Source organism: Lissotriton helveticus, chromosome 6 (genome assembly GCF_964261635.1).
Source record: "Lissotriton helveticus chromosome 6, aLisHel1.1, whole genome shotgun sequence".
NCBI classification, from domain to species: Eukaryota; Metazoa; Chordata; class Amphibia; order Caudata; family Salamandridae; genus Lissotriton; species Lissotriton helveticus.
This window is the reverse complement of record NC_136067.1, coordinates 438297987-438310720: the sequence shown is the minus strand read 5'-3', so window position 1 is coordinate 438310720 and position 12734 is coordinate 438297987. Positions and strand designations below refer to the sequence as shown.

Below are 12734 nucleotides of genomic sequence, written 5' to 3'. Positions count from 1 at the left end.
TACTGACTTCCATTACTTTTGTTTTCCAATGAGGCAAGGTTCTGCTCAGGTTTCCAAATTGCGAAATACGCCTATTCAACATCGGCTACACCTTGGAAATTCCTCAGGCCTCCCTGACTCTTGGGAGCAGTGATTAATTACGGATGGTGGTTTCCGGTGGGAAGCACCAGCACTTATTTTTGGGGCCTGCACTTATTTATCTGCACTAAACATTTACAGAGAGGAAGAGGAAATGTTTAAAAAACTGAAGGATGGAGGAAGAGAAAGGCATAAACACAGTCGCAAAGTAAGAAAGCGGGGGCATGCAGAGGTGAGATGAAGGTGAATGGGGTGTCTGTTGGCAAATTAAAGATGAATGAGGGTTAAGAATACCCAGCCTTGGAAATCTGTGCGTGAACATTTAATTGCACCAGCTGCATTTCAGAGCAGAGCTTTGACCACCATCACTATTTCATTTACAAATTAAGCACTGCTTGAGAGTGGATAAAGTTTTTTCCAAGTTCACCTATACATTTTCTATCTTTAATAGTCAATATGCTACACAAAAATGTCTTAAAATGCATTTAATATCCCTTATTGTAAATAAATATACTTTTATTACCTATTTGTGTGGTTAGATATATACAGAAATTAGACATGCTCTACTAAAAGAAAAGGGGAAAAAGTATGTATAAACGTATTTATATGCCTTAAACAAATATATCAATATTTTGAATAATAATGCCTATTTGTATTTGTCTCATTTCCTTTTCTAGTTGTAGGTGTCTTTGCTTTTTTATCACCTTTATTTTGTCATAAAATAGACGTATACTTATTGAATAGGACAAAGATGAGAGAAGAAGCATGCACATCCAGAAAATCATGAAAACATAGCTTCGTGCCTCAATTATTCCCAACAGAAGGTGGAATTTTATAGAGAGAATGATTATTGTCCTGTATATTCTATCAGTCAGAAAATATTACTTCATTTACGTCAGTACTATAAATTTACAGAAGACTTATAATAACGTCTCAGCCATAGGGAAGACTGAGAAATGTCTTCAATAAGTGAACAGAAATGCAAACATTACTTAAGAGATTGATTTATTTTCTAGATCGGTTATCGGAGGAAATGCTTGCCATGATTGCCAATGTATCAGGATGTCTTCCTTACATGCTACCACCAATATGTCCCAAAAACTGTCTAGCTGCAAAATACAGACTCATCACCGGAGCATGCAATAACAGGTAAAAAAATATGATGGATGATATAGGGAAGTATGCTTCATACCAGGCTTTTAAAACAACTGCAAAATGTGTACTATACATTTTATAGTCCAAATGCACAATAAGGCAGTGGGGCAAGGGTTTGTCAATATCTGAGATTTTAATCTTAAGCTTCTCTCTTCAACTTTTCCTCTTGTTGCTTCTCACTGCAGGCAGCCTTGATGGCCAAACTGTCACAATCAGGGGGTCCTCCAAAAGCCACAGGGGTCAGATTTCTACCTCCTTGGTACAAGAATTCAGTTCAATGCACCAATCCCAATTTGAAATTCAGTTGGACTGTCACCCATACACAGACCACTGAACGGTACTGTGCAGGTGGTGTTTTCTGGTCATGATTACTCCCACTACATGAGTTCAGGAACACAGTGGAACTTCAAACCATCTTTCATAAATGAATACCATATGCAAAACAACACTATTCTGATGAAGTTAGGAAGGCCTCCTAATGGCATTTGCTCCATCCACTTTGGATCGGGAATGTGTCTTTCCAACCGACTCTGAAAGGTTTCCAACCAACCGAGCATGATGCGAGTTAGACGTTAGGAATATCCCAATCCAAACCTGACGACATTTGGAATGACCAAGCCGTACGGAGCAGAATTGTTCGTCTCTATGGGCCGCATTTCCTAATGACTGAGTACAATGCTGGATTTGGACAGCCTTTCTGAATCGTGCCATCTGACTCGAATTGGCGTCAAAATCAAACTTTGGTTGCCTGTAGTGGGCCTCCCTACACCTGGAGCCTTCCCAATCGGGCTGGTGGGGGTACACATGGGTCTTCCCTTACCAGCCATGCACAGTTCGGCAGGGGGTGCCCACCACAGGGTGTCCAATTTTTCCCAGACACCCCTTTCATCAATGGAAGCCTATAGATTCGGTCGGAATCAAGGCTCTGATTGAAGTCGATGGGAGTCCAACCAAATCGTATCTGGAAGCATCCGGATGCATTGTACTCAGTCATTTGAACTCTCCTGATCTGATTCGGTTTGAAACCATTCCCAAACCCATTCGGTTGGGAAACTTTCCAAACCGCATCAGAATCGGGCCCTAAGAAAGAGGAGATATACTCTTAAATTTCCATTGCCTAGATTAGTGCAGGGTACTACACTTACATAATTGAGCACCATATACTAAGCCAGCTTCCCACACACCATTGGAAAGAACAGACTAGTAAAAGAAGAACACGTTGTCCTGCAAATTAGATGAGTTCACAAGATCAGTGGTGAAGAAAAGCTTTTATAGCAGTCTCTTGAAGAAATCATTGTTTTCTTGAGTAGCATGTCTCTGTGTTTCTGAAGGATGGATGGTCCTGTCAAATGAGAAGTGAGGTCAATAAAATATATTCATGCCTTTCATGACATGGTCCTGAATTTTTATTCAGGAATCCTTGGATATCAGAGAGAGGGAGGTGCTCCAGTGGTGGGTAATAAAGAAAAGAGTTGAGCAGTGCCATCAGTGAAGATCCGTACCTCTTTATAAAGTACTGCTTTCCTCAGTCCTTAAACTTAATAGTAACCCTGGGCGTAGTGGGCGTAGTGGGGTTTCGCGAAGCTACGCAAAGTGGGCAAAAAACTACGCCCACCCACGCACTTCGCGTAGCCCCACTACGCGCCACCCGCCTCCCTCCCGCCCTCCCTAAATGCTTAAATGACATTATAAATGAATTATAAAACCACTTACCTTGTCCGCCGCGTCCCCGGGGCTCCCTCTCGTCATCGCGCCGCCGGCTAGCGTGTCTTGGATACTAATGCGAATGCGCGGGCGGCCGCGCATGCGCATTAGTATCTAAGATGGCGGCGCGATGACGAGAGGGAGCCCCGGGGACGCGGCGGACAATGTAAGTGGTTTTATAATTGATTTATAATGTTATTTAAGCATTTAGGGAGGGCGGGAGGGAGGCGGGTGGCGGGCAACTTCGCTACGCCCACAAAGTGGGCGTAGTGTTGCCTGCTTCGCCTACTTTGCAAAGGGTGAAGTAGGCAACACTACGCCCACTTCGTGGGCGTAGCGAAGTTGCCCACCCAGGGTTACTTAATAGCAACTCTTTCAGTTTAATGGAAATGATTCATGACTGGGAGGGGACAGCTTCTGCATTATTATATGATGTTGGTCTTATTGCTTTAGTCCAGGGGTACTCATAGTACGGCCCGCGGGCCAGGGGTGGCCCGGCAAGCCTTCGCTGGCGGCCCGCGGACCCTCGAGACATCATACCTGTGTTTCCCGAGTTGTTTTTTTAAGTGTCTGCAGCAGCGCGAGAGACTCTGCTGCTCTGTGGGGGCTGCCGGCTGGGCGATCAGTAAAGCTGCAGGGGCCTAAGAAGAGGTGAAATACAAAGGCCTCATTAACATGCAAATGGTCTTTTAATGACATGTGAAGTGCTCGGGTGCGGCTGTGAGTGTTTGTGTGCCCCCGGCTGGCACACAGGCAGGGTCAGATGACAGAGGGTGACAGAGGGAGTGGGAGGGAAAGGGAGGGGGAGGGGGACGGAGAGGGAGAGGGAGTGAGAGGGAGTGAGAGGGAGGAAAGGAGTGAGAGGGAGGGAGGGAGTGAGTGAGAGGGAGGGAGAGGGAGGGAGTGAGTGAGAGGGAGGGAGTGAGTGAGAGGGAGGGAGAGGGAGGGAGGGAGTGAGAGGGAGGGAGTGAGAGGGAGGGAGTGAGAGGGAGGGAATGAGTGAGAGGGAGGGAGTGGGAGGGAGGGAGTTGGAGGGAGTGAGTGAGAGGGAGTGGTGAGAGGGAGGGAGTGAGTGAGTGAGTGGGAGGGAAGGAGTGAGAGGGAGGGAGTGAGTGAGAGGGAGGGAGAGGGAGGGAGGGAGTGAGAGGGAGGGAGTGAGTGAGAGGGAGGGAGAGGGAGGGAGGGAGTGAGAGGGAGGGAGTGAGAGGGAGGGAGTGAGAGGGAGGGAGGGAGTGAGAGGGAGGGAGTGAGAGGGAGGGAATGAGTGAGAGGGAGGGAGTGGGAGGGAGGGAGTTGGAGGGAGTGAGTGAGAGGGAGTGGTGAGAGGGAGTGGTGGGAGGGAGGGAGTGAGAGGGAGGGAGGGAGAGGGAGGGAGGGAGAGGGAGGGAGTGAGAGTGAGTGAGAGTGAGTGAGAGTGAGTGAGTGAGAGGGAGGGAGGGAGTGAGTAGGGAGGGAATGAGAGGGAGGGAGAGGGAGGGAGGGAGTGAGAGGGAGTGAGTGAGAGGGAGGGAGTGAGTGAGAGGGAGTGGTGAGAGGGAGTGGTGAGAGGGAGTGGTGAGAGGGAGGGAGAGAGTGAGTGAGAGTGAGTGAGAGTGAGAGTGAGAGAGAGTGAGAGTGAGAGTGACTAAGTGACTGAGTGACTGAGTGAGTGAGTGAGTGAGAGTGAGTGAGAGTGAGAGTGAGTGGGAGTGGGAGTGAGACGGAGAGGGAGTGAGTGAGTGAGAGGGAGTGAGTGAGGGAGAGGGAGTGAGTGAGGGAGAGGGAGTGAGGGAGTGAGAGTGAGAGGGAGAGGGAGTGAGTGAGTGAGTGAGAGTGAATGAGTGAGAGAGTGAATAAATGAGTGGGAGTGAGTGACAGGGAGGGAGTGAGAGGGAGTGAGTAAGAGTGAGAGGGGGAGAGAGGGAGTGAGTGAGGGAGAGGGAGTGAGTGAGGGAGAGGGAGTGAGGGAGAGGGAGTGAGTGAGAGGAGTGAGTGAGAGGGAGTGAGTGAGAGTGAGTGAGTGAGAGGGAGTGAGTGAGAGAGAGTGAGTGAGAGGGAGTGAGTGAGAGGGAGTGAGTGAGAGGGAGGGAGTGAGTGAGTGGGAGGGAGTGAGTGGGAGGGAGTGAGTGGGGAGAGGGAGTGAGTGAGAATGAGTGAGAGGGAGTGAGTGAGAGGGAGAGAGTGAAAGTGAATGAGAGAGTGGGAGTGGGAGTGAGTGGGAGAGGGAGGGAGAGGGAGTGAGTGAGACGGAGAGGGAGTGAGACGGAGTGAGACGGAGACAGAGAGGGAGGGAAAGGGAGGGATACTGATGGGTAATGACATGGAGGGAAAGGGAGGGAGACTGATGGGGAGTGAGATGGAGGGAAAGGGAGGGAGACTGATGGGGAGTGAGATGGAGGGAAAGGGAGGGAGACTGATGGGGCGTGAGATGGAGGGAAAGGGAGGGAAATGGAGGGAGAGGGAGGGAAAGGGAGGGAAAGGGAGTGAGAGGGAGGGAAAGGGAGGGAGACAAAGAGGGAGTGAGAGGGAGGGAAAGGGAGGGAGACGGAGAGGGAGTGAAAGGGAGGGAGACTGAGAGGGAGCGAGAGGGAGGGAGAGGGAGGGAAAGGGAAGGAGACGGAGAGGAAGTGAGAGGGAGGGAGAGGGAGGGAAAGGAAGGGAAATGGAGGGAGAGGGACGGAGAGGGAGTGAAAGGGGGTGAGACAGAGTGAGTGAGAGGGAGGGAAAGGGAGGGAGACGGAGAGGGAGTGAGAGAGAGAGAGGGAGTGAGAGAGAGGGAGTGAGACAGTCAGAGTGTGACAGAGGAAGACAGGAGAGAGGGAGGGAGACCGAGAGAGAAAGAAAGAGAGAGATGTGTGTATGCCGGGACGGCTCAGTGGACGAAGGCGTCCGCTGCAGGGACCTATGATCAACCTCATGGTCAGTTTTATGTTGTTGCTCTAGCCCCTCCCCCTCCCCCACTGACCCCGCCCCCCCCACCGATGCGGCCCTCGGACACAAACCAAAATGTAAATTTGGCCCCCGAGAGAAAGTTTGTGAGTACCTATGCTTTAGTCAATCATTTTCATTGCAGTGGAATATTTGTAAGTGTTGCTTAGTATAATCTCCATCTGACAGGAGTCGATTGATACACCAGAAAATTAACAATCCTTCCTATAGTAATTTCTATAAATGATTGATAAATACATGTCCAAACAGTTTGTGTTCATACTCAAGTTTCCTATTAAATGGATGATGGAAGAGAAGAAATAATACTTAGCAATTAAATTATATTGAGAATGATAATATGCAAAACTGTTGTACGGTTTAAATAGTACAAAAAAATATGATCAATTGAATTAAAGGAGTAAATTCTTAAGCAGGATTTCCACTTGACTGAGAAAATGAAAGTTATAGCCCAGTGATAGCCAATAAAAATGGCATGTCTAACAGCAATGACAAAAGTCATAGGGTGATCATTTCCCTTTGTTCCCTGGGCGCCCCAGTATTTTTTGCAAATGTGGTACATTCCTCCTATCAAAATAGCCCAAGCAAACTGTGAATCAAGTGCTTCCGAACTGGGGTGGCGGAGTGAGCTAAAGAATGGTGATGGATTAAACCCAGAACAGTTGACTGGGGGTGAGTGTTTGATTTGCTCAAATGCTCCATCCATCATCCCCTTTTGTATCGCTTTGTTCGCCCTAAGTTGGCAGGGTATGCTCGGACGTGAGTCCCTTGCTCACTTTGCCACTGGATTCAAGATAGCCTGGCTGATGAGGGTTATGAACCCAAAACCGGTCCCGGGATGCTTGTTTCCGGTCCAGGGAAGACATGGCTTGGCAGTTCGTGCTGGACTGTTCCCATGAGGTACAGGGTCAAACTGATTTGCATATGGCCATGTCTGAACTGGGGTGGCGGAGTGAGCTAAAGAATGGTGATGGATTAAACCCAGATCAGTTGACTGGGGGTGAGTGTTTGATTTGCTCAAACGCTCGGTCCATCATCCCCTTTTGCATCGCTTTGTTCGCCCTAAGTTGGCAGGGTATTCTCAGACGTGAGTACCTTGCTCACTTTGCCACTGGATTCAAGATAGCCTGGCTGATGAGGGTTATGAACCCGAAACTGGTCCCAGGATGCTTGTTTCCGGTCCAGGTAAGACGTGGCTTGGCAGTTCGGGCTGGACCTTTTACCATGAGGCACAGGGTCAGACTGATTTGCATATGGCCATGTCTGAACTGGGGTGGCGGAGTGAGCTAAAGAATGGTGATGAATGAAACCCAGATCAGTTGACTAGGGGTGAGTGTTTGAATTGCTCAAACGCTCCGTCCATCATCCCCTTTTGTATCACTTGTGTGGGAGGCGCAAGTACCCGCGACAGGCAAGGGCCCAGGTTGTTTTGTGTTAGGTCATTTTGATCTTACCTAAATAGGTTTTTGGCCCTTGTCTGTCGTGGGCACTAGGCCTATCCAAACAAGTGAGGTACCATTTTTCGCGGAAGGCTTTGGGGAACATGGGGTGGGTGGAATTTTGTGGATCCACGCAGATTCCAGAACTTTCCAACACAGAAATGTGAGGAAAATTTGTTTTTTGGGACACATTTTTAGATTTGGGTAACAGAACCTGGTGAGAGCCAGTCAAGTCATCCCATTCTAGATTTCCCTGTGTGTCTAGTTTTCAAAAATGTGCAGGTTTGCTAGGTTTCCCTGTGTGCCGGCTGCGCTAGGGCCCAAAATCCACAGGTAGGCATATTGCAAAATAAATATGCGTGCATAGTCGGATTTCTGTGCACTGGGGGGATTTCGGGGGTGGGGTTGCCCCGATATGCCCCCAAGGGGGGCAGAAACACTCTGGCTATTTTTCTTGGGGGTGGGGGCATTGTTATGCCCATTCTGGGCAACCCCCACCCACACACATAAAAAAGCCAGCATAATCGTTGGCGTCAAGTGAGCTTTTTGTCCCCCCTGGGGAGGGCAGATTAGGGGCTACTGCCCCCATCTTCCCTCCAGGGGGGACAGAAAGGCTGGCAATGTTGTGGGTGGGGGTGGGGGCATTGGCATGCCCGTTTTGTGCAGCCCTCACCAAAATAAAAATGTGCCCAAATAATCCCTGGTATCTAGTGGGTTTTTTGCCCCCCCACAGGGTGGCAGATTGGGGGCTAATGCCCCCACCTGCCCCCCAGGTCAGCAGAAAGCCTACTAGATGCCAGGGATTTTTTGGAGCAAATTTTAATTAGGGTGGGGTTTGCCCAAAACGGGCATGCCAATGCCCCCACCATAATAAAAATGTTTCCCAAAAAATCCCTGGAGACTAGTGGGCTTTTTGCCCCCCCGCCCCAGCGGAGGGCAGATTGGGGGCTAATGCCCCATCTGCCTCCTGGGAGGGCAGGAAGGCTGTAATTTTTGCGGGGGAGTGGGTTGGGGAATGGGCAAGCCCGTTTTGGGCAGTCCCACCCAAATTCAAATTTGCCCCAAAAAAATCCCTGGTGTCTAGTGGGCTTTTTGCCCCCCCCCGGCGGGGCATATTGGGGTAATGCCCCCATCTGCCCCCCAGGGGGGTCAGAAAGTCCACTAGATGCCAGGGAGTGTTTGTGCAAGTTTTAATTAAGGGTGGGGTCTGCCCAAAACAGGCATGCCACTGCCCCCACCCTAATGAAAATTTGCCCAAAAAAATCCCTGGTGTCTAGTGGGCTTTTTGCCCCCCCCCCCGGGGAGGCTGATTGGGGGCTACTGGCTCATCTGCCCCCCAGGGGGGGAAGGAAGGCTGTCATTGTTGCGGGGGAGGTGGGGGCATGGGCATACCCAAAACTGGTCCCAGGATGCTTGTTTCCTGTCCAGGGAAGACATGAGTTGGCAGTTTGGGCTGGACTGTTTCCATGAGGCACAGGGTCAGACTGATTTGCATATGGCCATGTCTGAACTGGGGTGGCAGAGTGAGCTAAAGAATGGTGATGGATTAAACCCAGATCAGTTGACTGGGGGTGAGTGTTTGATTTGCTAAAACGCTCCGTCCATCATCCCCTTTTGTATAACTTGTGTGGGAGGCGCAAGTACCCGTGACAGGCAAGGGCCCAAAACGTTGTGAGGCGACATCAAAATCGCCTATCTCAAAACCACCTACTTTTGCAAGGGGGGGTCACCTGGGTGTTTGGCCCCGTGCTCAATGGCCATCTAGGGAAACCTACCAAACCTACAAATTTCTGAAAAGTAGACACCCGGGGGGTTCCAAGGAGGTATGGCTTGCATGGATCCGCCAACGTTTCCTTACCCTGAATCCCTTGCAAACCTCAATTATAGCTGACAAAATCTGTTTTTTCACACATTTTTGTGTCAGAAAGTGTGGCATCACCGGGCTCACACAAATTTCCTACCACCCAGCATTCCCCCAGGTCTCCCAATAAAAATGGTGCCTCACTTGTGTGGGAGGCGCAAGTACCCGCGACAGGCAAGGGCCCAGGTTGTTTTGTGTTGGGTAATTTTGATGTCGCCTCAATAGGTGTTTGGCCCTTGCCTGTCGTGGGCACTAGGCCTATCCACACAAGTGAGGTACCATTTTTCTCGGAAGGCTTTGGGGAACATGGGGTGGGTAGAATTTTGTGGATCCACGCAGATTCCAGAACTTTCCAATACAGAAATGTGAGGAAAATTTGTTTTTTGGGGACAAATTTTTAGATTTGGGTAAGAGAACCTGGTGAGAGCCAGTCAAGTCACCCCATTCTAGATTTCCCTGGGTGTCTAGTTTTCAAAAATGTACAGGTTTGCTAGCTTTCCCTGTGTGCCAGCTGCGCTAGGGCCCAAAATCCACAGGTAGGATATTGCTAAAAACAAATGCGTGCCTAGTCGGCTTTCTGCTGCCCTGGGGGGAATTTCGGGGGTGGGGTTGCCCTGATATGCCCCCAAGGGGGGCAGAAACACTGTGGCTATTTTTCTTGGGGGGTGGGGGCATTGTTATGCCCATTCTGGTGGGCTTTTTGCCCCACCCGGGGGGCAGATTGGGGGCTACTGCCCCCACCTTCCCTCCAGGGGGGGGGCAGAAAGCCTGTAATTGTTGCGGGTGGGCTGGAGGCATTGGCATGCCTGTTTTGTGCAGCCCTCACCCTAATAAAAATGTGCCCAAATAATCCCTGGTGTCTAGTGGGTTTTTTGCCCCCCCCCAGGGCGGCAAATTGAGGGCTAATGCCCCACCTGCCCCTCAGGTCGGCAGAAAGCCTACTAGATGCCAGGGATTTTTTGAGCAAATTCTAATTAGGGTGGGGTTTGCCCAAAACGGGCATGCCAATGCACCCACCCTAATAAAAATAATCCTAAAAAAATCCCTGGTGTCTAGTGGGCTTTTTGCCCCCCCAGCGGAGGACAGACTGGGGTCAGATGGGGAAGGCTGTAATTTTTGCAGGGGAGGGGGTGGGGGCAAGGGCAAGCCCGTTTTGGGCAGCCCCACCCAAATTCAAATTTGCCCCAAAAAAATCCCTGGTGTCTAGTGGGCTTTTTGCCTCCCACGAAAGGGCAGATTGGGGGTAATGCCCCCATCTTCCCCCCAGGGGGGTCAGAAAGTTGACTAGACGCCAGGGAGTTTTTTTTATCAAATTTTACTTAGGGTGAGGTCTGCCCAAAACGGGTATGCCAATGCCCCACCCTAATAAAAATTTGCCAAAAAAACACTGGTGTCTAGTGGGCTTTTTGCTCCCCCAGGGGGGGCAGATTGGGTGCTACTGCCCCATCTGCCCCCTAGGGGAGCAGGAAGACTGCAATTGTTGCGGGGGATGGGGTGGGGGCATGGGAATGCCCATTTTGGGCAGCCCCACCCTATTTCAAATTTGCCCCCCAAAAAATTATCCCTTACATCTAGTGGGCTTTTTGCCCCCCTGGTGGGGCAGATTGGGGGCTGATGCCCTTATCTGCCCCCAGGGGCAGAAAGTGCACTAGATGCCAGGGAGTTTTTTGGGCAGATTTTAACTAGGTTGGGCGCTGCCCAAACCCTAATTAAAATTTGCCCAAAAACCCCTGGACTCTACTGGGTTTTTCCCAGTCTGCCCCCAATCTGCCCCGGGGGGCAGATTGAGGGCTAATGCCCCATCTGCCCCCCATTGGGGGCAGAGAGGCTGTCATTTTTGTGGGAGAGGGGTGGGTGCATTGGCATTCTCATTTTGGGCAGCCCCCACCCTAATTCAGATTTGCCCCAAAATATCCCTGGCATCTAGTGGGCTTTTTGCCCCTCCGGGGGTGCAGATTCGGGGCTACTGCCTCCATCTGAGGCTGTAATGGGGGTGGGGATGGGGCATTGGCGTGCCAATTTCGGGCATCGCCCACCCTAAAAAAATTGCACGAAAAAAAATCCCTGGTTTCAAGTGGGCTTTCTGCCCCCCTGGGGGGCAGATTGGGGGCTACTGCCCCATCTACCTCCCAGGGGGGGCAGAAAGGCTGTAATGGTGCTGGGGGGGTGGGGGCATTGGCGTGCCCTTTCTGCCCCCCCCCCCCGGGAGCAGATTGGGGGCTACTGCCCCATCTGCCCCCCAGGAGGGTCAGAAAGACAGAATAATGTAAATTTATTTTTGTGGGGGAGTGAAGGCCCTTGCCCAATGGGCCGCTCCCCCCTCCCTGGTGTCTAGTTGGTGGATCCCTGCTTCCCCTCTTTCCAATGATACCTCTCCTGTCTTTCTATGTGCTCAGGGGGCTGAGATAGCCCCCTGAGCATGTAGAAAGTGAAACTGAAATGAGCCTAAAGGCTCATTTCAGTTTCGGTTTCAGTTCAATGATGACAACGCGACGTGCGCGCTGATCGTCATTGAACAGAAACCAGGGAGGGGGCCTTGGGAGCTTGGGAAGCTCCTCCACAGCTCCCAAGGTCACGGGGGAAAAAAGGAAATCCCTCTGCTGTCTGCAGCAGAGTGATTTCATGCCCCTGGCGTCATGACGGAGTGGTTCCGTCATGAGCACAGTGGCACCGATGCTCATGACAGAACCATTCTGTCATGAGCATCGAAAGGGTTAATGCAGTGGTTACCAAACTTTTTTGGCCTGTGGCTCCCTTGACCTAATCGGCAGTTGGCTGTGGCTCCCCACCATTTGTTTTACTGGTGTACATGGTCAATGGGCACGTACATACATTTGCCTCGCCTGTCTAGGCATGCTAACGGTGGTATGTGCACACTTCGCAAGCTCTCTCTTTGGAAGGTGTTTATCCTGTGTGTTAGCAATCTCGAGGGTATGCACGTTACCTACGTTTGCATGCTCTTTGCTCGCAGGTGGACGCTCTCTGCTCAGAAATTCCTGCCTTTGTGAACACTTTCGAGATTCTCTCTCTGAAGTGTGTGCACTTTTCTGTGTGCACGCACAGCCATTCAGCGCTTAAGTGTGTACGCACGCTATTTGATTGTGTGTGCATGCCTCACCTGGATGCTAGTTGACGTGTGCCAGGGGGCAGGACTATGAGTGACACTTTCTCATGAGCAGAATCAACCAATGAAGCCGAGGGTAACATATAAATATCAGAAATTGCTCCCATTTGAGCAACGAGCAAACTCTACAAAGATCTTGAAACTGGTGCAATGCACCTGATCTTTCCAGCAGGGCACGAGTCGGGGTACATGCAGGTACACAGCGTCCACCCACTATTTTCATAGGATGGATGCCATCCCCCCTGCAAGGAAGTTGGGTACCACAGAAATATGCTGAACTTGTCCAGTGAGGGGGCTTTTTTTTCACCTCCAGCCAGGCCGAAGTTAAGGGGGCATCAGGCCTCCTCTTGTTTGAAACTCCTGACTGGAGGCGCCTTGGAACCTAACACTTAAATGTAAATGCAGCAGAGGGGAAACAAAGGCAGACAGCTTGCAATCTCTTCACAGG

At 50.6% G+C, this 12734-nt stretch overlaps 1 protein-coding gene across 1 annotated transcript in view; it reads left to right on the top strand.

Moving 5' to 3' along the window:
• Positions 1-12734, top strand: part of TPO (thyroid peroxidase) — a 1097706-nt gene that overhangs the window by 326140 nt on the left and 758832 nt on the right. The window contains exon 5 of the mRNA XM_078646792.1: positions 1095-1227. Within this exon, the coding sequence (XP_078502918.1) occupies positions 1095-1227 (133 nt within the window). The remainder of the gene's footprint in view (positions 1-1094; positions 1228-12734) is intronic.